Below are 24,746 nucleotides of genomic sequence, written 5' to 3' on the forward strand. Positions count from 1 at the left end.
TACGAATCTTAAAGAGGAAGCGAGAGACAGAGACCAACACCCTACTTGACAGCTTTGAGCAACATATTACTTCCTTTTATCACAAAATAGGAATATAGGACAAGGACAGTCATGTTTCCAAAATAAATTATGCTTAAATAATAAGCTCTACAAGAATGGCCAAGATCTTAGAAATTACAGTTGCCGAGTGGAAAGAAAATACATGTGATAAATGGGAGAGAGATTTCTCAGTAAGCTATTAACAATAGCTAATAATGGCCACTGGCCATCTACCTAAAACACCACCTATACAAAGGCCCCAATTAACAGCTGAGATCATATTTGACGAGAGAGAATATCACCAGCCAATTTTTTCCGCAGTTATCTTCCTGATAATGCTTTTTGCCATCAGGGGTTTACTTGAGACAGCTCCCGGAAACAAATAACGAATTGGTTGATAATTGGTTCCCTTCAGCTTGAACTTTTCTGACCTTTGCCTTGTCAATGCGTGCTCGTCTAACAGCTTCCTGAATCTGGCGATCATGGTCCTTAAGCATCTGATCCATGTTACCAGGAACTAGCAATGGACCAGAGTAATGGATTTTGGGACCCTTTGACCCATACCCAAGCTAGCAAACAATAAAAGAGTCAGATACTCAAAATAGCACGGATAAAGTCAAATCCCTAACACCAGAATTCATCCTATTCATTAGGATGTTAATCAAGAAATCTGTAAAACAGATTATTGAGAGGAAAATAAGGCACAGCCATACTAACCATAATTGGATCTTTGTTGCCAATTTTTCCATCTTCCTTTTGATGACAAACAGCAACACCTTGAGGTTGATGCTTCTGGTCCTGTTGTATCAAAGATTCTGAGGTTTCTTTGAAAGATCCTGGAAACCTAGCTATTAGCTTTGGAATTTCCTGTTGTGAAGAACTGGACCTTTCTCTCCGATCTTCAGACAATAAACTCCTCCTTGCTGCCACTAAACCTGACATTGATGACAGGTCAGCACCAGCAGAAATCTTTGGAGCATCATCTGGGTTTTTCCCAGCCTTTGCCCAAGCAGCTCGGTGAGACAACGGCCCTGAATGAGAGGCTCTCTTATGATGATGCCCCTGGGGTTCTGCAGTGGATTCTACCGCTTGTGATGGTCTAGGAGGATCTATAGGGAATCCAGACGCAACTTCTTCTGGATGAGGATTAAACATTTCACTCCGGCTCTTAGAATTGGACTGGCTTTGTCGTTTCTGTAACAAGAAAGCAATCATATTAATGTGTAATTTATCCAAATTAGAGCCTAAGTGAGATGAAAACAAACAACAAAAGCAATGGAACAGAGAGGTTGAAAAGGTGAATTATATATATAAAATCCTTAAAAGAAGGCTTAGCTGCTAGGTTGCTAAACGGGGAAGAAGAAATTTAGAAGTATTCATAATAAAACAGTGTGGCATCACCGTTTTAAATGGCTATCCTATTAAACAGCAGAATTTCAACACAAACTCTCCTATACCTCTCAAGCCTAGCAGAGTTGAATGGCCACCACAATTTTTGATTTATTTCTTATCCTATGTTTGTTTTGGGATTCATCTCTTTCATACCTAATATCTACCTTACTGCAGAATTATGTGATTAAGTTATTGATAAAATACATACCAAACCATAATTAAGAAAATGCAGGGTTTTTTCATTGTTTACATACTAATAGATTTACAACTACAATGCACTAGTTACTAAATGCATTGCCAGTAGGTTACAAAAGGAAAATGACGTACAGGAGGAACCTTTTGAAAATAGATTACCTGCATGGACAAAACCAATTCAGCATTGGCATTAGGGGCTGGAATAGCTCTGGACTCTCTTGTTCCTTTCCTTTCAAGGTCAAGCCTCTGGCCCTTGCTTCCTACTGCGCCTTGTCTACAGAGCAAACAAATACAAATCTTATTAGTATCTGGCATCCATACATGTCAGCATTTCAGCAGTACATAAGTTCAAATCAACTTTAGAGTAACTTATTAATCAAAGACCAGAAATCAAGTTACAGTCCAACAAATTGAAGCCCCACAAGAAGAGAAAAACAACGATTAAACTGATAACTACATATTTAATGTGAGCACATCGACTTAAATGTAATTTTCACTAGAACAATCAAAACGAAAAGGAAAAACATGCTCTTAAATGACCACTATCAATTTTGACACAAGGCAAAAATGCCCAATGAGGCAAACTAACAGACAATATATTTGTTTACTGATAACAATAAACTATGTCATAGTTGTTAAAACATGCACCTTCTAGCTTCCTCATCCCGTATTTTTGCGTCAAACTCTTTGCTTGGAGGATACTTTGGCAAATTGGAAGGATCACAAGGAAGAGGTTTCACCGTGAAGAACTGGAGAACAAAAACCAAACACTAATCAGAACACAGGGTAGAAAAAAAAAACTATTAATTGATTACCGAGAGAACGAAATAACAGAACACTATGATTGAAACAAATGAAAACATATTCAAGCTACAAAATAATGCATCAAGTACATTTATAAACTTAAGGAGAGAGGAGAAACAAAAACTGCACAGGAATAAAATACAAGGTATTGCTTGTTCCCAAGCTATGCAAACTCCATTATCCAAAGAACTTGAGAACCAATAAGCCCATCCAAAAACATCCTCCAACAAAAATATTTGGTTATTAAACACATTCAGTCAATTGAAGAACTATGGCCATCATTTAAAAGATTCTGTATCATACCTCACTCTTCAGAGCAGAAGCTGCAGATCCTCTATCAGCTGGATCAATTGAAAGAAGGGTCTCCATAAGCCCTAAAGCTGGTGCAGGGAAATCCTTAAATGTTTCAGCCACACAACGTTTATAAGGCTGTTGGGGCTTAAAGATTGTAGCATGCGGCAACTTTGATTTTCTCCAATAATCCTCTGAAGGGGAACCACAAAGCTTAAAAATTTTATGCAACTGCTCCACCTAACAAACAAAAAGATACAAACTTTTGAATAATTAACAGAATAACTTCAAACTAAGCAAACAAATGATTGAAAAGGAAAATAGAAAAGAACAAGAAACTCTGCATTAGATCTCTTCTTTCACAAAATCCTGCAATTATGGGACAAAAGTATGGACATATTTTAGGAGTTCATACTCCAGACACTGCTCCTTCGAGAGGTAGAAACTGATTAAAAAAAAATATCATTCAACCATATTAAACATGCTTGTGCATAGAACAGCTTCATGAAGGAGCCCCTTTTGCAGAGCATTTGAATGCATTCGTCCATGAAATTCCAACAGAGGCGAAGTCCAACATATCATTGGGAACTCTCATCATGACCCTTATTCCTAAGATGAAATTGATTGTAATGCAGCAAAAAGAAGGACAATGAAAAGAGAACATAGAAGCGCCAGATAAAATAACATGTGGCAAAGAATCTAACTCTGACTGGTGGCAGCAAACTCCATAATTTATACCTCAGTTCTTCCAGGCATGATAGGCTTGCCAGCATACAACTCTGCAAGTATGCAACCTGTACTCCATAGATCTACAGCAGTACCATAGTAAGTCGCTCCAAGTAAAAGCTCTGGTGGCCGGTACCAAAGAGTTACAACACGACTTGTCAGCGGCAGATTTTGATGGGGATCATAAAAACTAGCCAGACCAAAATCAGCAATTTTCAAGATGCCATTGTTGTCAATCAAAAGATTGGAACCCTTTATATCACGATGTAGAACACCACGACTGTGACAATGATCAAGCCCATGCAGAAGTTGCTGCATGTAACATTTAACCTGCCAAAAAACAGTATAACAAAAATTATAGCCTGAAAATCATAAAAATAAGGGTTAAAAAGAAATCAACGCCTAACCTAAGTATATCTATATTTCACAGGCTACTTCCATATGACTGCTACGTTAACCAATAAAATATTGTAATAGGAATGTAAAGAAAGTTCAGTAAGTAGAAAGATCATTTTTATTTTTGGTTAGAAACAAGAACATTTGTATTAAGAAATAAGAAGATACTAAATTTGTGTAAAGTAAAAAGATCACGAATTACATGGAATGTCACTTCCAATAACCCAGTTGAAGCCCTAGAAAACAAAACAAAACCTTTTCACAAGTACCTGGGATTCTGAAAATTTCACACCAGGATGCGAGGCAAGACCGGCCAGATCATGTTCCATGTACTCAAAAACAAGGTACAAGCTGCAAGACATCCTTGACGTAACCAGGCCTTCCAGCTTTATTACATTCATGTGATCAAGCCTACGGAGAATATGAATTTCCCTTGCCATAAAGCGAACACTCTCAGGCTCCAAGTTATCAAACCTTACTTTCTTCAGGGCAACAATTTTCTTCTGATCAAGATCACGAGCTCTATAAACGTTACTGTAAGTGCCCTGGCCAATCTGCATTAATACACGTCATCAGACTATGTATGAAAACAAACCCCAAGCAATATCAACATAAAGTAGATTAAATAACTACTTGTAAAATAGAATCATACAGTTTTATGTTACTAAGACAATTTTACAAGAGTAAGGCTGCTCAAAAACCATAACATTCAAACAAGACTCTACCTGGGCCTTGGCTAATGCGATGAGAGGACATGACAGATTTTCTAGTTATATCTTAAATAGCATTGCATAAAATAAATTAGAAACAAAAAAAAAAAACAGAAAAGAAAAGGATAGACGAAAACAAAGCTGCAGTCATAAAATGTTTCTAAGTTAGAAACATTGTTAAAAGATATCATAAGTCAATTACTTGAGGTTGAAGATAATTCTCTTTCAACATTCTTCTGTACCATTTGGAATTCAGTACAACAAAAAGTTAAAAATTATCAATCTAATGCAATTGTCCGTACCAACTTTTAAACCACAAAGGTGCCAAATATGGCCCCAAGCAAATCATGGGTTAAGAGATAGCTAGCATTTTAATTCTATCACCATTTCACAAGGAATACATGAAATTCAACTTACAGAGCAGCATAAATACAAACTAAAAGTCAAGCACTCGATCAATAAGACAGACACATGTACTTATAAATTTATCAATAAAGAAAATTAAAAAATGATAATCTAAATCACAAAATAAGTATCCCATTGATTCATATAATCTATTAATGAATCAAAGAAGAAGAAGCTTACTTTGTCCAGCTTCTCAAAAGAATCTGCACGTCGTGGAACCCATCCCCTGATCGCCTCTCCAGCCACTGTGGCCAACCAGGCCGGCCACCCTGCTGCCACCTGCTCACCTTCTGTAGCTTTAGGAATATTACCCATCCCTGGATGATGTTGAGCAACAACATATTCCATTTTCTCCCTCTTCCGATCGAAATTCTCACCATGCAACCGAACAGACCCATTCACCTGCTTATCAATCAACATTGTTCTCCCATCATTACTATCATATCGATCTTTCACCCGATATGCGTCCTCTCTCCTTGAGGAAGTTGCCCTTGATACTCTTAAGTCAGATGAGGCCTTGCTCGACAGGCGCTCTCTTGGACTCTCTTTACTATCTTCAATAGCAGAGGGTTTACAACAAATGCAACCCATCATACACCAACACCACCCAAAACCGTCCTTCAAAATCAACAGTTACCCCACAACTATAGCATTTCCACTGTACTACTTTCCTCTTCTTCTACACCAAGTTCTATAAAGAATAACTTTTCCGCAACTAAATCAAGGACATTCAAGGTAGAAACCCCTCTAAAAATCAAGATTAACGCAAACACAATTATTGCACCATCAATATACTCTTTTCCACTCAATAAAGCAAAAAAATTGCAATTACAAAGAACCCCAGATTCTCACACCAAAATGCTAAAAACCTCCAAAATCATGCACAATACCTCAAAAACAACAGTCCTAAAGCAATAAAAAAACAACTTCAATATCAATATCCAATAAATTCACAACTAAATAAACTCAAAACACTTCAACACTACCAGAACAAAAACCTAAAAACTCACCTACCCGATTAAAAAAAAAAAAAAAGGAACCAAAATCTTCGTACCTTAAGCCATAATTGTTTATTCCTCCGCAACTAACACACTGCCACGAGCAAAGAATTTGCAAAAAGACTGAAACATTGAAGGTGTGTAACTTAAAAACAAAAAAAGAAAAAAACAGAAAGGGAGTGATCTAGGGTTTGCAGATCTAGGGCACACAGAGATTTTTGATTTGGAAAGAAGGAAAGGCTCAGGCACAAGTATAGTAAAGAGTGTAGTTATTTTCACAGAAGATGAAAAAATTATTTGTTTTTCTTTTTATTTTTATTTCTGTGGGTGGAAGTATTTAATAATTAATTATTTATAAGAATAATATAATTTTTATTTATTTAATTAAAAAACTAATTTTGTCACGGCGCTTATTTTAAGTGCGCGAAGGCGCAGCTTTCAGTAAGAAGACATTCTTATATTTTTTGTGTTGAAAATCCCACGCGCTCTGAAGAAGAATGTTGTTACACTCTCTCAATTATTAGTCTTACTATTCAAACAAAAAAAAAGTCAACTCATAATAAATCATCAATTATTGATAAGAAAATATTTAATTAATTAATTATAAAAAAAAAAATGACAAGATTATTCCTCCACTTAAGAAAAGAAATTGTGTTAATAATGGTTTTACATGATATAGTTTAATAATATTTTCTCTTGAAATAATTAACAATTTATTTAAACCTAGTTATATAGAAAAATTAAAATAATATTATGAATTATATAGATAGTCTTTAATATTTTTTAATGATTCATTTTGTATTAATTAAGTATGCATTTTTAAATAGCAAATATTTCTTAATTTTTCACTTTAACCTTGTCTTTTTTTATTTGTTTATTTTAAAAATAATTTCATTTTCCTTTTTTATATTATATTCTTAACCTTTGTAACAAGCAAAGCCATAAAAGTACTATCTTTTTTCTCCATTTTGGCTTTATGTGCGCGTGACATCACGCGCATTATAAAGAGTGTGAAAAGTTTCACTAAAAGTTCAATCTATTACTCTAACTAGTAACTTCCCAAGAAAAAGTTGGGTCGTTGGCTTTTCCTTCACTTTATCAATTTTATTAATTAATTAATAAAATTAAATTTTGTGTTAAGTAGACGAAATTCCCATTTTACCCTTCCAACTCAATTACACTAAAAGTCTAAAACCACTACCATTTTGTACCTTTTAACTGGCCCCACTCGACTTAATTATATATTTAATCTGTGATTAACTTTAAGCTTCTGATTATGTCCTACTTACTTATTCTTTAATTAATATAATTTTATAATAATTAATTAATAAAAATGACATCTTTTTTTTCTGAGTCACGAGTTGGTTCTTTTACTTTTATTTTTTTATTTTATTTTGGTGATTCTCGACAAGACAAGTAGACAACCAATAAATTTTTTTTTTTTTTAGAGTTTTTAACACCGTTAAAAGAAAAAAAAATTTGATAACTATAAAAAAAAAAGCCTATAAAAATATTGGGTTACATTAGTAATTTGTTATTAATTAGGTTAAATTATGATTGTACGTGTTAATTTAGTGATAACTAACAGCACTAGTAATGATAGTAGACAACTGGGATATCATTTTCACATAATTAAATAAGGATGATTCTTGGTCAGGTTAACTACTCTTAACCACTTTTATTTCATATATTTATCGTTAAATCTTTTTTTTTTTTTTCTTGTTTTAGTCATGAGAGATGTTCGGCCAGCTTGCACCACCTCAACCAATCTCTTAGAGCCCTAGAACTGTCAGTCGAGTAAGAGTCCTAGTGATTATCTCTATTAGTGTTAGGGAATATTCGAACTCATAAAACTTTTTTTTACCCTTTTACGATCAGACCACCCGTGATGGTTAAAATGTTAATTTCATTGCCCTCGAGGAAGGTACTAGTCTCGAAGATTTGTTTCTAAAACTATTAAATACTCTTTATAATTTTCTTAAAACCCTTTGACTTTATAAGAATAAAAACACTAATAAAATATCAACCCTAATAATATAATAATAACACTTAAAATTTCTACTATGACAATAACATTATAAATAATATACAATAAAGAAGTCAAGAATTGACTACCAATTTAGGTAGCAATGTCAATGCCTACTATAAAGTCATTGTCTTCCATTGAGTATTAGTAGAAGTCTAGATGATTTTATGACTAGACTCTTGTATTTAAAATTCATACAATTTAATTAAGAAAAAAATGACATTGATAGAAAGCTATGTTTCTGACATATTCACAATAAAATCATTAGATGACCAAAACATTATTAATTAATCTCCAAGATCTTCATACTTCATATAGTCAAACTTGTTTTATAAATACATTATCCTATTTCCATAAATCAAATGGGCGTTGAGGTATTTTGAACTTAAGCAATACTTTAGTTTTGTAGAATTTTTTAAACTAAAAACTTCACAAGAGTTAAGTGTAACTTAAACCATACCTCGAGGACGAAATTGTTATTATCATGAAAATATGAAAAAGAAAGTGAGATGAGACAACTATCTTTAGGTGGTCAAGTGATTCGATAGAGTCTTGGGTGTATTACTCAAGAGGTATTGAGTTCGAGTCCCTCTTTGATTGCTAATAGGGGTAATTATTGGATCTCTTACCCAACTGGTAGTTCTAGGGTCCCGAAGGAATAGAAAAACTACCTCTGAATAGTCGAGTGATTCGATAGAAACTCTTGGGTGTATTACTCAAGAGGTCCTGAGTTTGAGTTCTTTCTCGATTGCTAATAAAGGTAGTCACTAGAGCTTTTATCTGGCTGATAGTTATAAAGTCTCAAGGGATTAATTTAGGTTCAGATAACCTCACTCATAGATGAGACATAGATATGAAAATGCAAAGGCGGTTTGTCATTTACAAAGACTACTAACCAGACAATAGTTGTCCATATCTCTACTAAATAATGAAGACTTTATCCGTATGATCATGCAAACATGAAATTTATGGTGGTGTCTTCACTCTATGTGACAAAGAGACAAGTTAATGGACCCAAATAGGCCCACCTTTAGGCACATACATGGGCCTTGTCTCCTTCTGGTTCAACACATTTGTAGCTTCTCATGATCACAGGTTTTTTCTTTGGTTGCCTTGCCTACTCCATTATCATGTTTCCAACTTCATTTTGGCAATCTATTTATTGAATTAATTAAAAGGACTTAAACCTCTTTTTGGGTAACAAGATTAATGAAATAATAATGAGGGAGATATTACAGCAAAACCTCTATATAGTGATACTTTATATATGAATAAACTCTACATAGTTATAAAAAATTTCTAATTCCAATTTGAGATAGTTATAAATAAAAATAAACTCCACATTGTAATAAGTTATAATTTTTTTAATTCCCACCTTAAGGAAAGTCGCATTCACATAGTAATAATTATCTGTATATTATAAAAATATATATTTTATGTTACATTAAAGGTTTAAAATGAAACAAAATATTTATCTAAAGTTGTTTGAGATAATGATTTATGCTTTAGAATTGTTTCCATATCTTTTAATTTGTGAGTATGTAATAACTCGCTAGCATAGACACCTTCTTGATGAAGCCAAAATATTTTTAGCTTCTCAAACATGTTTAGAGCTTCATAGTATGAAACTTTTTGTATTTTCATATTATCATCCTTAAGATTATTTATTTTCTCTTCTTATTAAATTGCAGCAATGATTTATTCTTTAATTAAAACATATATGATTTGTTGCTCATTTTTATGATCAAGAAATACATTAATATCTATTCGATTAGTACAATGAAGTTGTCGAATCTGATTACTTAATTCTGCAATGATTCTTTTATTCTCCTCATTCGCTTCATTTGTAACTTGCAATTCATCAACATCGAAGGTCCTAATTTTGCAGTGTTTAAAACCATTTATAATTGTTTATGGTTTTACATCAACTGACCATGCATCAACTGCATTTACAGTTCCATCAATGACACTTATTTTTGCTAGTTCTAAGACACGATATTCTATCAGTTTCAAAAGTAGACAATTGAAGCACTGAATTGAAATCCTAATATTACTAAAACATGAATTGAAATCCTAATATTGTAATACTAAAACATGAATCATAAAATAAGAAATCAAAACAATAATTTTTGTAATTATACCTTCATTAAGTTATAACCTCTTTATAGTAATAAAATTAGTTCATCCCATCATTATGACTATAAAGAGGTTTTACTTGTATTAAAAATATATACGAAATAATGAATATGAATTATCTTTTTATTTATCTCAGAATTCGCGTACATGCAATGTTAACTACGTGTAACATTACTATATTTTGTATCATTGAATTATTTTTACCTATTATAATAAATATTACATTTCACATCACTAAATTCGGTTTATAAGGCTTGAATCCTCTTAATTAAGTATAGATGTTTTCGGTGAAGGATGCTTGTGTAAAACTCAAACACAAATATGTAAGATAATTTTGTGTACTTTTTTATTTATTAATTTTAATAAAAAATTAATATTTTATGTTAAAATTGGGGAATTAATTGAATGAATATTGAATGGACCCCTTGGTTTTATGAGTGTACTTTATGAAGCATAGTAGATGAGGTAACATAATGGACCACCTTTTAAATGACCCACAAAATTAATCACTCATTATGATTTTATGACTAGACTCTTCTATTTAAAATTCATACGATTTAATTAAGAACAAAATGACATTGATAGAAAGCTATCTTTCTGACATATTCTCAATAAAATCATTAGATGACCAAAACATTATTAATTAATCTCCAAGATCTTCATACTTCATATGGTCAAACTTGTTTTATAAATACATTATCCTATTTCCATAAATCAAATGGGTGTTGAGGTATTTTGAACTTAAGCAATACTTTAGTTTTGTAGAATTTTTTTAACTAAAAACTTCACAAGACTGAAGTGTAACTTAAACCATACCTCGGGGACGAAATTGTTATTATCCTAAAAAATATGAAAAAGAAAGTGAGATGAGACAACTGTCTTTGGGTGGTCGAGTGATTCGATAGAGACTCTTGGGCGTATTACTCAAGATGTATCGAGTTCGAGTCCTTCCTTGATTGCTAATAGGGGTAACCATTAGATCTCTTACTCAACTGGTTGTTCCAGGGTCCCGAAGGATTAGAAAAACTACCTCTGAGTGGTCGAGTGATTCGATAGAAACTCTTGGGTGTATTACTCAAGAGGTCCTGAGTTTGAGTTCCTTCTCGATTGCTAATAAGAGTAGTCACTGGAGCTTTTACTCGGTCTGTAGTTATAAGATCTCAAGGGATTAGTTTAAGTGTATATTAGCTGGTTCAGATACCCCACTTTTATATATATATATATATATATATATATATATGAGTGAGATGAGACATAGATATGAAAAAGCAAAGGGGTTTGTCATTTACAAAGACTACTAATCGGACAATAGCTGTCCATATCTCTACTAAATAATGAAGACTTTATCCGTATGATAATGCAAACATGAAATTTATGGTGGTGTCTTCACTGTATGTGACAAAGAGACAAGTTAATGGGCCCAAATAGGCCAACCTTTAGGCACATACATGGGCCTTGTCTCCTTGTGGTTCAACACACTTGTAGCTTCTCATGATCACAGGTATTTTCTTTGGTTGCCTTGCCTACTCCATTATCATATTTCCAACTTCATTTTGGCAATCTATTTATTGAATTAATTAAAAGGACTTGAACCTCTTTTTGGGTAACAAGATTAATGAAATAATAATGAGGGAGATATTACAGTAAAACCTCTCTATAATGATACTCTATATAGGAAAAAACTCTATATAGTCATCAAAAATTCTAGTTCCAATTTGGGATAGTTATAAATAAAAATAAACTTCACATTGTAATAAATCATAATTTTTTTAATTCCTACCTTAAGGAAAGTCACATTCACAAAGTAATAATTATCTGTATCTTACAAAAATATATATTTTATATTACATTAAAGGTTTAAAATGAAATAAAATATTTATCTAAAGTTGTTTGAAATAATGATTTATACTTTAGAGTTATTATCACGTCTTTTAATTTATGAGTACATAATAACTCGCTAGCATGGACACCTTTTTGTTGAAGCCAAAATATTTTTAGCTTCTTAAGTATGTTTAGAGCTTCATAGCACAAAACTTTTTTGTATTTCCATACTATCATCCTCAATATTATTTATTTTCTCTTCTTATTAAATTGCAGCAATGGTTTTTTCTTTAGTTAAAACATACATGATTTGTTGCTCATTTGGATGATCAAGGAAGACATTAATATCCTTTCAATTACTGCAATGAAGTTGTCGAATCTGATCACTTAATTCTACAATGATTCTTTTATTCTCTTCATTCACTTCATTTGTAACTTGCAATTCATCGACATCGGAGGTCCTAATTTTGCAGTGCTTAAAACCATTTACAATTGTTTATGGTTTTACATCAATTGACCATGCATCAACCGCATTTACAGTTCAATCAATAACACTTGTTTTTGCTAGTTCTAAAACACGATATTTTATCAGTTTCAAAAGTAGACAATTGAAGCACTGAATTGAAATTCTAATATTATTAAAACATAAATTGAAATCCTAATATTGTAATACCAAAACATGAATCATAAGATAAAAAATCAAAACAATAATTTTTGTAAGTTGTAACTACACCTCCATTAGATTATAACCTCCTCATAGTAATAAAATTAGTTCATTCTACCATTATGACTACAAAGGGGTTTTACTTGTATTAAAAATATATATGGAATAATAAATATGAATTATCTTTTTATTTATCCCAGAATTCTCGTACATGCAATGTTAACTACTTGTAACACTACTATATTTTCATATCGTTGAATTATTTTTACCTATTATAATATATATTACATTTCACATCGTTAGTGAATGAGTTTGAAACTTGGTTTATAAGGCTTGAATCCTCTTAATTAAGTATAGATGTTTTCGGTGAAGGATGCTTGTGTAAAACTCAAACACAAATATGTAAGATAATTTTGTGTACTTTTTTTTTTTATTAATTTTAATAAAAAATTAATATTTTATGTTAAAATTGGGGAATTAATTGAATGAATATTGAATGGACCCGTTGGTTTTATGACTGTACTTTATGAAGCATAGTAGATGAGGTAACATAATGGACCACCTTTTAAATGACCCACAAAATTAATCACTCATTCAATCTTTTCACCAAAATACTCAATTATTAAATCATTATAATTTGTTTTCACCTTTTACCAAGTAGAAAGCAACAATGATTATGAACTAGATTTCCAACATCTCTTTACTTAATATTTGGATCAATTTATAAACATTGAATTATTATTATTATTATATAAATTTTGATTATTTGATTTTTGACATTCTGGTTGGAACTTTTGAGTATTAAAATCTAGAGGGAAAACAAAATGGGCCATAAGTATTGCTTCAGGCCCAACTCTCAGATTTGGAAATCCATGCAAGCTCTGGCCCATTATTATTAATTTTGATTATAAATCAAACGCCCACTTGAATAACTTAAAAACCCTTCATATCCTTTGTAGTTAATCCTAGAAAAATTTAATAAAGATCAAACAGGCATATTTCCACCCAAGGTTTAGCCAAATCCAAGGTTTCCACCCCAGGTTTCATAAAAATAAATTAAAAAATTACCCTTTAACCCCACATAATTTTGGCCATTTCTAAAACCCTTTCCATCCCACACGACTTCCTTTTTAGGCCGATTTGGCCGTTTTTCGAAGCCAATGACCTTCTCAAACACCACCCATGGCACCCTTGTCCATCCACCACCAAAACCTCACCCTCCTCCTTGCGAATTCAACCACCATCCCTCAACATTCTTCACCATCACCCACACGCAAGCCTAACTCCCCCTCAACCACCACCCGACATCCTTCACCATTTCAACCCCCACCTTTGCCGCTGTCCCCACCGCAAGTTTGAAGAAGTTTGGTTTGTTTGATTGTGGAGTTGCTTTGATTGGTAGATGTTGGAGATTTGTGAGAATATTGATAATTGATTGTGTATAGTTTTTGAGGAATTTGGATTGATTGTGATTTGTTGGTGTAAATTTTTGGAATTTTTGCCATACCCAACCGATTCCTGCAACTTTCTCACCCAGACACACCCCAAGGGCTAGATGAAAAGCCCTACCCACCCACCCATTGCATGCGCAACTGCCCTATGCAAGCGCGTGCAAGCCTCGCCCACCCATCGCCTGCATTGGTCGCAAAAGAAAGGCCGGTAGACGACAAATGATGAGTGAGGGAAGCTGATGTGGGGGTGGGTTTTAAAGAGGAGAGAAAGAAGGGTCGAATGGAGGTGGTAGGTAAATTTCCAATGAATGAGGCGATCGCAAAATGGCTGCAAAGATGGAGGTTTGCGAAGTCGAACAATCGTTGTTTTCTAACAAATAGAGGGTGCTCTATTGTGGGAGGAGGGTGGGGAAAGGTGAGGAGGAAGCAAGGAAGAGAAAGAGGATTGTTTTAGGTGGAAAGGTAGTTGGAAAAAGGCTAAAAACGCCCACGATGAAGTTTGCTAACGTGCACCGCTCCTGGCTAAAATGTGCCAAATACTGTACAACGATGTTACAGTGCCCCATGCATGCGTCCGCCACCCGACCTTGGTTTCAAGGGCGGATTGAGAGAAATTTGAGATATGGAGGGTTATTTTTAAATTTTTATTTTCATTTTAGATTTAATGCAGTGAAAATGACCACTTTATCCTATGACCATTACATTAAATGATTTTCTATTAATTTAAAAGTGAGAATTTGTAATTTATGAAATTAGGGGTAAGAACCTAGGATTTCGCCAAACCATAGGTGGATAAATGTCGTTTTATTACCAAACTGATAGATATTTTTTTAATTATTCACCATGATAACAAAGTGACAACCCACCAAATTAACACAAATTCTCCTTCAAAATCATAATAAAATAACTCCACTAAACCATACTCTAAAAACCCAACTTCAATCACTTGCTTTCAAATTCATTAAATAAATGTAGGGAAAATGATAGCCCTTGATTTGGATAAGGATACCAATAAATTCAGAGAGATTTATAGTTAAACAAAACCAAGATAATTTTTTAGTTGCAAAAATAATGTTGTTTAATTATACATATAGTAATCTTTTAAATGGTTGGATCATAATTTACGGATATTTTTTGAATTTAAATAAGGTTGTCTCAAGATGATAAAATAGGAACAGTTACAGTGGACACAGTCTCAAGGCTTTTGTTTTTGTTTTGTCGAAATTAATGAAACAAACACATATTAATGCTTAAACTACTTGTCAGTTGTCACGTTCCCCTGAACCTGAACAACAAGAAATTCATCAATTCTCAAATTCCTATAAACACTTTTTTTTTAAAAAAAAAAATGTATTTCCACCAATTAAACTTCCAGTTTTGACATCGGGAAACACAACCCACTTCATGAAATTCTTTAAAGGTGTGTATTTTTATTTTATTTTATTTTTTTAATTCTGTTTTGGAGTTTGGATTAGAAGTTAATTGTAATTTATTGGGAATTAACGCAGGTGATTAATTAATTTATTTTTTAATTAATTAATTTATTTTTTGTTGCCAGAACAATGCGTCGTCAGATATGGGATCACATTGGTTTTTGAAATCAAGTTTAGTGAGATTGATTTAGCGGCAAACCCAGAGTGCAATTTAGATCGTACTTTTGGAATCTAGTGAAGTTTCAGTGATTGGGTTTTTAATTTCAAGAATTGGGTCATTGCTATTTTTGTTGGGTTTTTGATCAGTGGAGTCAATTTGGGGAATTTAGAGAAGTTTCAGGAATTGGGAATTGGGTAAAGCGTAGGAATTTGATCAGCAAAATTTTTGTTTGAGGGAAGTTGTGACTGAGGAATTTAAAGAGAAGGAGATGAGAGGTGAACTAATTGAGATACAATGACTGGAGGGTCATTGGGGATACGCACGGGGAGTAATGGGTCATTGCAGTTACTCAGCAACGGTGTTGGTTCAGTTTCATCTCATCAAACGAAATCGATATCAGCAATATCTGGAAGAAAGCCTCCTTCAAAGATGTTACTTTCAGGTTCCAGAGAGAGGGAGAAAGACAGGTTTTTCCCATTTGTTTTCTCATTATTAGGCCGTAGAAAAGTTGCAATGCTGCTGCTTGTAGTCCTTGCTCTCTTGGTCTTTACATTGGGTTCCTTCATAGTTAATAAAGGTTTGTATTTCTTGTTATATTGCTACATTTTCATTTACTATGAAATTGAAGAATGTTCTGTCTGCTTGAGTGAAAGATAGCGTTAGGTTTGATAATTTAGCAATAAGGACTGTAATAAATTTACTCGGCATTTGCTTATTATAGAGGTGGCCTGATTTAAAGATGACATCATGTTTTATTTAAGACTGCAGAGCATTAATAATGAGAATGTAATCAAATAACAAGTGTTTTTTAAGTTTTTTTTCTGAATACCAAGCATGCAGAAATGTGATGATTGATGCTTTTCACAAGCCATTACATAATCAGCTTGCTGTTTTTATTGTTTTGAGGTAATAATTTCAAAATTGTGGTTTTGCTTATTGTGCAATTGATGCACCAGAAAGTAGTTCGAATTTTGATGAACGTACTGGAAGGTTGGTTCCATATGGCAACTCAGGGGCAGGAGATCCTGCAGGTAATGTAGATGTTGTAGAAAAAAACTCGAAGGATAAAAATACTTATACAAAGAATGATGTGAGAGGAAGTGATGAAAGTAGAGTCCAGAATCCTCCTCCTCCTCCTTCCTCGATCAAGGCAGTTATTCCTCTATCAAATCATCCATGCAAGAATTTAGCATTTCCTCCTCCCCCTCCACCTGGTTTCCGGAGACCTGGACCGCGGCGTAAGTTTTAAGTTGTCATTCTTCTTGTTTTTGATAACATCTTTAAAATTCAAGGAATTGTATCATGCCTTTAATTCCGATGAAATTAAAAGATGACTCTTTAATACCTTAGCATGTTTTTGGACACTTTACAAGGACCTAGTCAGAGCTATAATTTCAATTGAAATAGCAAATCTGCATGTCTGATATATATCCCGTGATGATGATTTGATCTTGTTCATGTTTGTCCATTTATGCAGCATGTCCTGTATGTTACCTCCCTGTGGAGCAGGCAATAGCTAGTATGCCAAGTTCCCAATCATCATCCCCTGTGCTCCAGAAATTGACATATGTTCAGGATGAAAATCCAGTTAAAACTGAACCACATGGAGGTTCTGACTTTGGTGGATATCCTTCTTTAAAACAGAGAATTGATTCTTTTGACATAAAAGAGTCCATGACACTGCACTGTGGGTAGGTTTAACTTTTGTTGGTTTTTTAATTTGATACTCTTGTAACTGTTTTAGATTATAATTTATATAATTAATTATTATTGTTATTTTGGGAATGATGCCTTTAACTAATATAATATTTTCCTTCAGTTAACTGATTCTAATTTTTCTTCTTGTGCCATTTTTGTGGTTCATATATATTTTCATTTCAATTAGATTTGTCAAAGGAAGTAGACCTGGAGTCCGAACTGGATTTGATTTTGATGAAGCTGACCTTGCAGATTTGGAGCAGTTCCATGAGGTCATTGTTGCTTCGGCTATATTTGGTACTGCTGAGCAAAATTAACTTATATAGAGAAGTGTTCATTTCTACCTTCTTCTTTTCCTGATCATGATATCTTTGGCAGGGAACTATGATTTACTGCAGCAGCCCCAGAACATTAGTGAAGTAGCGAGGAAAAATATCCCTTTCTATATGTTTATTGATGAAGAGACAGAAGCTTATATGAAGAATTCTAGCATTCTAGACAGCAGTAAGAGAGTTGGGTTGTGGAGAATTGTTGTTGTCCACAGCATCCCTTATAGTGATGCAAGACGAAACGGAAAGGTCTGCTCTGATTTATTCCATTTTGAATCTTAAGAAATGTGGTTAAATTGCTTGCAATTTTGCTTTTATTCCTTTTACCCTCATATTAGCATGTCTGATATCCTGAATATTATTTTGTAATTTTAACTGTTTTGATATTAAAAATATCTGCATGAGACAATATGACAAGATTTGAGTAAACTGTTCAATAACATGACATTATATCATTTTGGCAAATGACTAAGTGGACCAACCCTTACTTATCTGTGAGATGTTCTTGTATTAGTTTCCAGTGAGTTCAATGCGCAAATGCTTGGGGATAAAGATGGCTTTGATGGGTTGGGTCAAGTATTAGATCATTTGGAGATACATCCCGATTATAATTATTTGTACAAGTATGCCTTGTTTGAAGGATAATCTGGTTAAAAATATATTTTATGTATTATGACTAAAAAATGTGTTAGTACTGGAGAAATCATTTTTATGCACGTCAGAACCAGACTCTTATGTGCTGTTAGGTGATGTGGATTTTGTTTATTGTGTTAAGTGGTGCTTTAGTTTCTCAAGTTTGCTGGATGTTGTTGACCAGGGATGTACATGTTTCAGGTTCCGAAGCTTCTTTTGCACAGGATTTTCCCCAATGTTCGATATTCTATATGGATTGATGGAAAGCTCCAGCTTGTTAAGGATCCATATCAAATTCTTGAGAGGTACAATTATTTTCTGTTTTCTGTCATCCTTCTTTTAGTTATTATTGGAGCTTGAAGTGGTGTATCTAAGAAGAGGGTAAACGAATTTCAAGATTATAGAACTTTTTGTTATACTATATAGAGTGCTTTTCTAAATTGTCATGACACAAAGCTCTATCCGTCCACCAATATATGCCTGATGGTCATGCTATTATGGTTTGGCTGCTGAGTTTTGAGCTAATGGCAATATTTTAAGCCAAAACAATTGGGCAAAAAGAATAGGAATGAGGAAACACTCATANTGCCTTGTTTGAAGGATAATCTGGTTAAAAATATATGTTATGTATTATGACTAAACAATGTGTTAGTACTAGAGAAATCATTTTTATGCACGTTAGAACCAGACTCTTACATGCTGTTAGGTGATGTGGATTTTGTTTATTGTGTTAAGTGGTGCTTTAGTTTCTCAAGTTTGCTGGATGTCGTTGACCTGGGATGTACATGTTTCAGGTTCCGAAGCTTCTTTTGCACAGGATTTTCCCCAATGTTCGATATTCTATATGGATTGATGGAAAGCTCCAGCTTGTTAAGGATCCATATCAAATTCTTGAGAGGTACAATTATTTTCTGTTTTCTGTCATCCTTCTTTTAGTTATTATTGGAGCTTGAAGTGGTGTATCTAAGAAGAGGGTAAACGAATTTCAAGATTATAGAACTTTTTGTTATACTATACAGAGTGCTTTTCTAAATTGTCATGACACAAAGCTCTATCCGTCCACCAACATATGCCTTGATGGTCATGCTATTATGGTTTGGCTGCTGAGTTTTGAGCTAATGGCAATATTTTAAGCCAAAACAATTGGGCAAAAAGAATAGGAATGAGGAAACACTCATAGAGACTTTCTCATTGTTACTTGGGGAAGATGAATCGTCTCATTTTGTTGTGTTAGGATCCCATATTGGAAAGGAATGTGAGGGTTAAGTGGTTTGTAAGGAGTGAGACACCCTCTCTTGGCAAGCTGGTTTTCCAAGGTGAGTTCTACCCAACCACCTAGGCTCTTGACCTAAGGCCCATTCCCAACAATTGGTATTAGAGCTCACCCCCGTCTTGGGCACCTTCCGGAAGAGGCGACATGGAAGAGGGCTTCTAGTCTTCTATTGAAAGGCAGTATCACTAAACTGCCCAGACTAGGCCACCTAGAGTAAAGTTGTCTAGAGTGGGCCAACGTGGACATTGAGTCTCGAAGCGCGGGGGAATGTTAGGATCCTGCACTGGAAAGGAATGGGAGGGTTAATTGGTTTATAAGGAGTGGGGCACCCTCCCTTGGCAAGTTGGTTTTCCAAAATGAGTTCTATCCAGCCACCTAGGCCCTTGACCAAAGGCCCATTCCCAACATATTGTTGATGTTATGCAATCTGCAGCTTTTGTGTGCGCTAATCTTGATTTGATCTATTTGCATTGAGGTTATGAAACAATTATCTCCTAGCCTTTGGGCTCTTTATGTGACATTTAAAAGTTTTTATCCTGAAGTTCTGGTAAAAATTGTAGGAACTAAATACCAATTGGACTGTCACTCTTGGCCAAGCTGTTAAGAGTTACTGTTATGATATATTTAGCCTTATCTTTCATTTTCTTTCTGAATAATCAAGAATAAATTTCTGCTCTTTTTGCTTGTGTGAAGAAAGAATTTCAAGCTTTCATATATAAAAAATTAGTCAGCATTTGGCAGTTTCACAGCAATGCACATGTTGTTGACACACCTGACACACCTGACCTCTGGATATCAGTATAATATGTTAAAGTAGTTTATAAAGTATCAATAACATTGATATTCATGCTTGAATTATGCTTATGGTCCACAAAGGTGGGGACACGATAGAGCACTGATGTTAACTTATTTTGACCACCTTAGTTTGTCATTACTTCAAACTATTATCTTTTCTTCAGATTTTTGTGGCGCCAAAATGCTACTTTTGCAATCTCAAGACACTACAGACGCTTTGATGTGTTTGTGGAGGCTGAAGCTAACAAAGCTGCAGGAAAATATGATAATGCAACTATTGATTACCAGATGGAATTTTACAGGAATGAGGGTTTAACACCATACTCCGAGGCCAAGCTTCCTATAACTAGTGGTTAGTGCATGATTATGTGTAAATATTATCTTTTCATGTCAGAGTTGCAATTTCTGATTTCTGATTATATTTCTGTAGATGTTCCTGAAGGCTGCACCATAATAAGGGAGCACATTCCCATCACAAATCTGTTCACCTGCCTATGGTTCAACGAAGTAGATCGTTTTACTTCGAGGGATCAGTTAAGCTTTTCCATAGTTAGAGACAAGATAAGGGCAAGAGTTGATTGGAGTGTCAATATGTTTCTGGATTGTGAAAGGCGCAATTTTGTGAAACAGGTATGTATTTCGTGTTGCATACTGTGGTAGTTGGAAGATCAGTTCTATGCATGACCATAATTACTATAGACTTCTTTTCAGTTTGTTGCTATTTCTACTTCTTTTTCTGATTGTGTGAATTTAATTTCAACCCCCTTTCAGTCTTGGTGTGAGTAGAGCTTGATCCCTAATCTCTCGTACAACCCCAATAAATCCAACCAATTCAATTAGTTAGTACCAGCAAACTAAAGAATAAAAAGTAGTTAAACATTTATGTCTACAATTTGTCTTCTATTAATTGTATTTTTCTATATTGAAGAGCTTGTTCAGGTTTTCTGTCAATACCACCTCTTCTCAAGTGGCTTAGAATGAATAAAACACCTTTTTAATTGGTTGCAGTGTCGGCAACTTCTAATTGTTGATGGATGAACTAGCATGTCTCTTGCATCCTAATATTTTATTCTCTGGGGACTTGAATTTCGAGTGGTCTATTGAGGCCAAAGAGTGATTTATTCGTTTCCTGTGAAAAGCTTACTTTGCTTTGATAATTTGCTGTGCAGTTTAATCCCGTCTTAAGTGATTTTGTTTTCCTTTTTCTCTATATGCTAAACTTATGTAACATCTTTGGACAACACTGGTCATTTAATATTGATATCCATACAACCACAACATTTGAAGTTTAAAGAATCATTCTGGGCATACCCAGATATTGGCGGTTATGTCTTTCTCGATAAGGATGAAAAGAAGGGATTTGTTGTTACGTTAAGTCGTAATCTGTTTTCATCTGAAGTAGGTTTGAACCTATGGAATGTGCCAAATGATAACAAAAACGCTTCTTTTACATCCTTATTTGGTTTGATGGTTGTGGTGTATGCTCATTGTGTGATCTTTTTATGGACAGGCATACCACAGAGATGTGTTGGAGCAAATGGCCCCTCCTGCTGCCAATACTCAGTTACCAATTCATTTGCCGGTTGGTGGCAATGTCACTGGAAGCAACCTGGTGAGAAGGAGACGTGGCAAAAAAGATAAGAAATATGGTTCCAAGCGACATCATAAGGTTTCAGCTGGAAATAAAAACAAAGAAGCTGGAAATAAAATCAGTAACATTTCATTTTAAGTGTATTTTTTTGCCTCCAGAAAAGAAAAAATGAAGAAGAAGAAATGATGTAACTTTGATTTTAAACCGGTTTCTAATTATACATGAAGGAGTAGGAGAATTAATTAGGGAAGTTTAGGATGATCAAATTTTTGTTTAAAGAATGTCCATATCCCTTCTTCTTTTAACTGTTGTAAATACTTAAAACTTCATGTCACACAAGCTGCTGCCAAGCTACATTTTTGAGGTGTTTATTATTTCAATTATTTTTTCAGTTTATTAAATTAAACACATTTATAATGTTAGGGAATTGATGAACATTGAAATTTTACTCAAGTCAACAATTTTTTTTCTTCTTTTTAAATAACACAATCCTTCTTTATTGACTTTGACATAACAATGGTGACAGAAGTCTTCCCCACACGGAGCAAAGGAAATGTTCCTTGGCAAGGTTTAGCGAAATTCAAAGTTATTACCCTTGGTTTCATAAGTTTCAGATTCCCACCTTTAAATTAACACCGTTTGTGATTTTTTGGGTTTTGGCATAGTATGGATAGTGCTTTTACTAAACTACCGTTGAAAAATAAATTAGAAAATTATTTGTAACCCCCCGATTTTGGCTATTTACGAAACCCTTTCTAGATTTTGGCCCACCCACCGACCCCACTAGGTGCAAAAGAAAGGTCGATGAATGACAATGGTGAGTGACGGAAGCTGATGTGGGGGTGGGTTTTGAAGAGGGGAGAATAGGGGGTCGAATGGAGGTGGTTGGGTAAATTTCTGATGAGTGGGGTGATCGGAAAATGGCTGCAAAGATGAAGCTTTGCGAAGTCGAAAATCACCGCCCAACAATCACAAGGAGATGGGTAGGTTGTTGGGGCAATCGTCGAGCACCTGATGTGCATCGACAAAAGATGAGCAAATGGTGGTGAATGGGTGGATTCTCTGACCAAAAACAATCACACAAACTCTCTAATTAAACAACCAAACAGACCCAATACTTCAATTGCATCAAAAACTCCTCAATCAATATCCAATTCCAACAAACACTAACAAACCCTAAGCAGAGTGGTGGACGACAAACGGTGAGCTGTCGTGGCCAAGAAGGTTAGGGGTTTTGTAGAAGGGAGGCCAAGGAGTCAAACAGTGGTGATTGTTGGGTTTTTCGTCGCTCAAAACGATTAGAAACAGGCAAAAAAAGTCACACGATGCGGCTGCCGTTGTCGACGATTGGCGAGTGATGAGGGGGGGTGGTGAAGGGAGAGGATGAAAGGGGCTTTTGTGAGTGAAGGGTGGGGAAGCTATAGGTGGAGTCTGGGGTGATGAACGACGCTAGAATCAAGCCAAATCGGCGGTTGCGAAGGTGGAGGTGAGTTGTGGAGGGTGATAAATTCAGCCAAAAACCAGGGGTGGAAACATGATTATTTAGAAATTTTCATTTTCATTTTATATTTAATGCAATGTAAAATGGTTATTTTATCCTTTGACCATTATATTAAATAATTTTCGTTAATTTAAGGATAAAAATATGGAATTTATGAAACCAACGCCAGGGGTGGGAACCTTGGATTTCGCTAAACCTTGGGGAACATGTTGTTTACTCTTCCAACATGATTTCAATTCCAAAATAACAAAATTATCCAAAACATTATTATCGTTACAACAATAATGTTTCGCTTATAACTGAGTTATATAATAAGATAAATATTACATAAAATTTATGTAAAATAACTACTCTATTCTCTATTTTTTGTCTGGTCGTATCACATTACTTTTATTAAGAACTATTAGAAAAATAATGGAGTGAATCATTTTCTTATCCAAAGTTTGCCTTATTTTGTTCTACCCATAAACTTTGAAAAAAACATTTTCCCTCCCATCGCTTAAATTCAGACGTTAATTTTATCAACAAAAGGATTTTTTTTGGGTTTGCACAACATTATGTATTATGGGAATGATATTCTCACACCCCTAAATTACAACAGATTACATTGTCCTTCACCAACTTGGAAATTAGCCATTAAACCCCTACCTTCAATTTCTATAATTACAAAACAACATTTCATTAAAATTGTATATATTTTATGAAATCATATATATAAAAAAAGAAAAATCCGAAAATAAAAAACAGGTAAGAAAAATTGAAAAAAATACTAAAAAAAAGTTGGCCGGAATCATCGGGTGAAAATTGTTTTTGTTCTTTTTCAAATTTTTATAATTTTCTTATTTTAATAACTGATTTTATTTTTAAATTTATTAACCGTAGATTTAATATAAACCAAACAAGGGGTGAAAAATACATTTAATAAATTTTGGTTAGGAAAATGTCATTCAACCTCATTAAAAATTATAAAATTAAATACAAAAGGGTATTATTGTCTTTTTGTAGCTTTACCCTGTCGGGTAAATCGTAAATCTATTAACGGAGATTGACAATGGGTGGGAAATTGTTTTTTTTTAAAGTTCATGGGCATAAAATTTAGGGAAAACCTTGGGTGGGGAATTGTCATTCACTGAATTTGAAAAGTGAAAACCCTAAAAAGCAGTTTATCAGAATCCCTGTTGCAATCGAATACCCAGTTCAAGCTGAAAATTTGAAATAATTCGTGAGTACTTTCTGGCTTTTCTTCCCTTTTCTTCTTCATTTGTATTTGATTTTGACA

At 34.0% G+C, this 24,746-nt stretch overlaps 2 protein-coding genes across 4 annotated transcripts; one reads left to right on the forward strand and one right to left on the reverse strand.

The window, feature by feature from the left end:
* Positions 1 to 53: 53 nt before the first annotated feature.
* LOC116107610 (probable serine/threonine-protein kinase At1g54610) lies at positions 54 to 6,251 on the reverse strand. Of its 2 annotated transcripts, none has more exons than XM_031393900.1 (9): positions 6,013 to 6,251; positions 5,139 to 5,705; positions 4,113 to 4,397; positions 3,460 to 3,777; positions 2,734 to 2,961; positions 2,275 to 2,375; positions 1,786 to 1,900; positions 757 to 1,233; positions 54 to 608 (listed from the first exon to the last, which is right to left on the reverse strand). In XM_031393900.1, the coding sequence occupies exons 2-9, from the start codon at positions 5,550 to 5,552 to the stop codon at positions 396 to 398; spliced, it is 2,151 nt and encodes a 716-aa protein (XP_031249760.1). In that variant the 5' UTR covers positions 5,553 to 5,705; positions 6,013 to 6,251; the 3' UTR covers positions 54 to 395. The 2 variants fall into 2 exon arrangements, with proteins under 2 accessions (XP_031249760.1, XP_031249761.1); XM_031393901.1 differs by having other exon boundaries at positions 5,139 to 5,864.
* A 9,022-nt stretch (positions 6,252 to 15,273) lies between these two features.
* Positions 15,274 to 22,352, forward strand: LOC116107620. Of its 2 annotated transcripts, none has more exons than XM_031393911.1 (10): positions 15,274 to 15,474; positions 15,613 to 16,224; positions 16,604 to 16,885; positions 17,125 to 17,338; positions 17,533 to 17,642; positions 17,724 to 17,923; positions 18,509 to 18,612; positions 20,540 to 20,727; positions 20,806 to 21,005; positions 21,886 to 22,352. In XM_031393911.1, the coding sequence occupies exons 2-10, from the start codon at positions 15,942 to 15,944 to the stop codon at positions 22,102 to 22,104; spliced, it is 1,800 nt and encodes a 599-aa protein (XP_031249771.1). In that variant the 5' UTR covers positions 15,274 to 15,474; positions 15,613 to 15,941; the 3' UTR covers positions 22,105 to 22,352. The 2 variants fall into 2 exon arrangements, with proteins under 2 accessions (XP_031249771.1, XP_031249773.1); XM_031393913.1 differs by having other exon boundaries at positions 15,613 to 16,114.
* Positions 22,353 to 24,746: the final 2,394 nt, after the last annotated feature.

This window comes from Pistacia vera, unplaced genomic scaffold (genome assembly GCF_008641045.1).
Source record: "Pistacia vera cultivar Batoury unplaced genomic scaffold, PisVer_v2 Contig543, whole genome shotgun sequence".
NCBI classification, from domain to species: domain Eukaryota; kingdom Viridiplantae; phylum Streptophyta; class Magnoliopsida; order Sapindales; family Anacardiaceae; genus Pistacia; species Pistacia vera.

Bases quoted from the DNA above. Each gene is read 5' to 3' on its own strand.
- LOC116107610 (XM_031393900.1), bottom strand. From the start codon at position 5,552: ATGATGGGTTGCATTTGTTGTAAACCCTCTGCTATTGAAGATAGTAAA. The intron at 2,376-2,733 runs GTATGATACAGA...TTTGTTCTCCAG, and splicing joins CTTCTGCTCTGAAGAGTGAG to TTCTTCACGGTGAAACCTCT. The intron at 1,234-1,785 runs GTAATCTATTTT...TTCTTGTTACAG, and splicing joins AATTGGTTTTGTCCATGCAG to AAACGACAAAGCCAGTCCAA.
- LOC116107620 (XM_031393911.1), top strand. From the start codon at position 15,942: ATGACTGGAGGGTCATTGGGGATACGCACGGGGAGTAATGGGTCATTG. The intron at 16,225-16,603 runs GTTTGTATTTCT...TTGATGCACCAG, and splicing joins TTCCTTCATAGTTAATAAAG to AAAGTAGTTCGAATTTTGAT. The intron at 20,728-20,805 runs GTTAGTGCATGA...ATATTTCTGTAG, and splicing joins CAAGCTTCCTATAACTAGTG to ATGTTCCTGAAGGCTGCACC.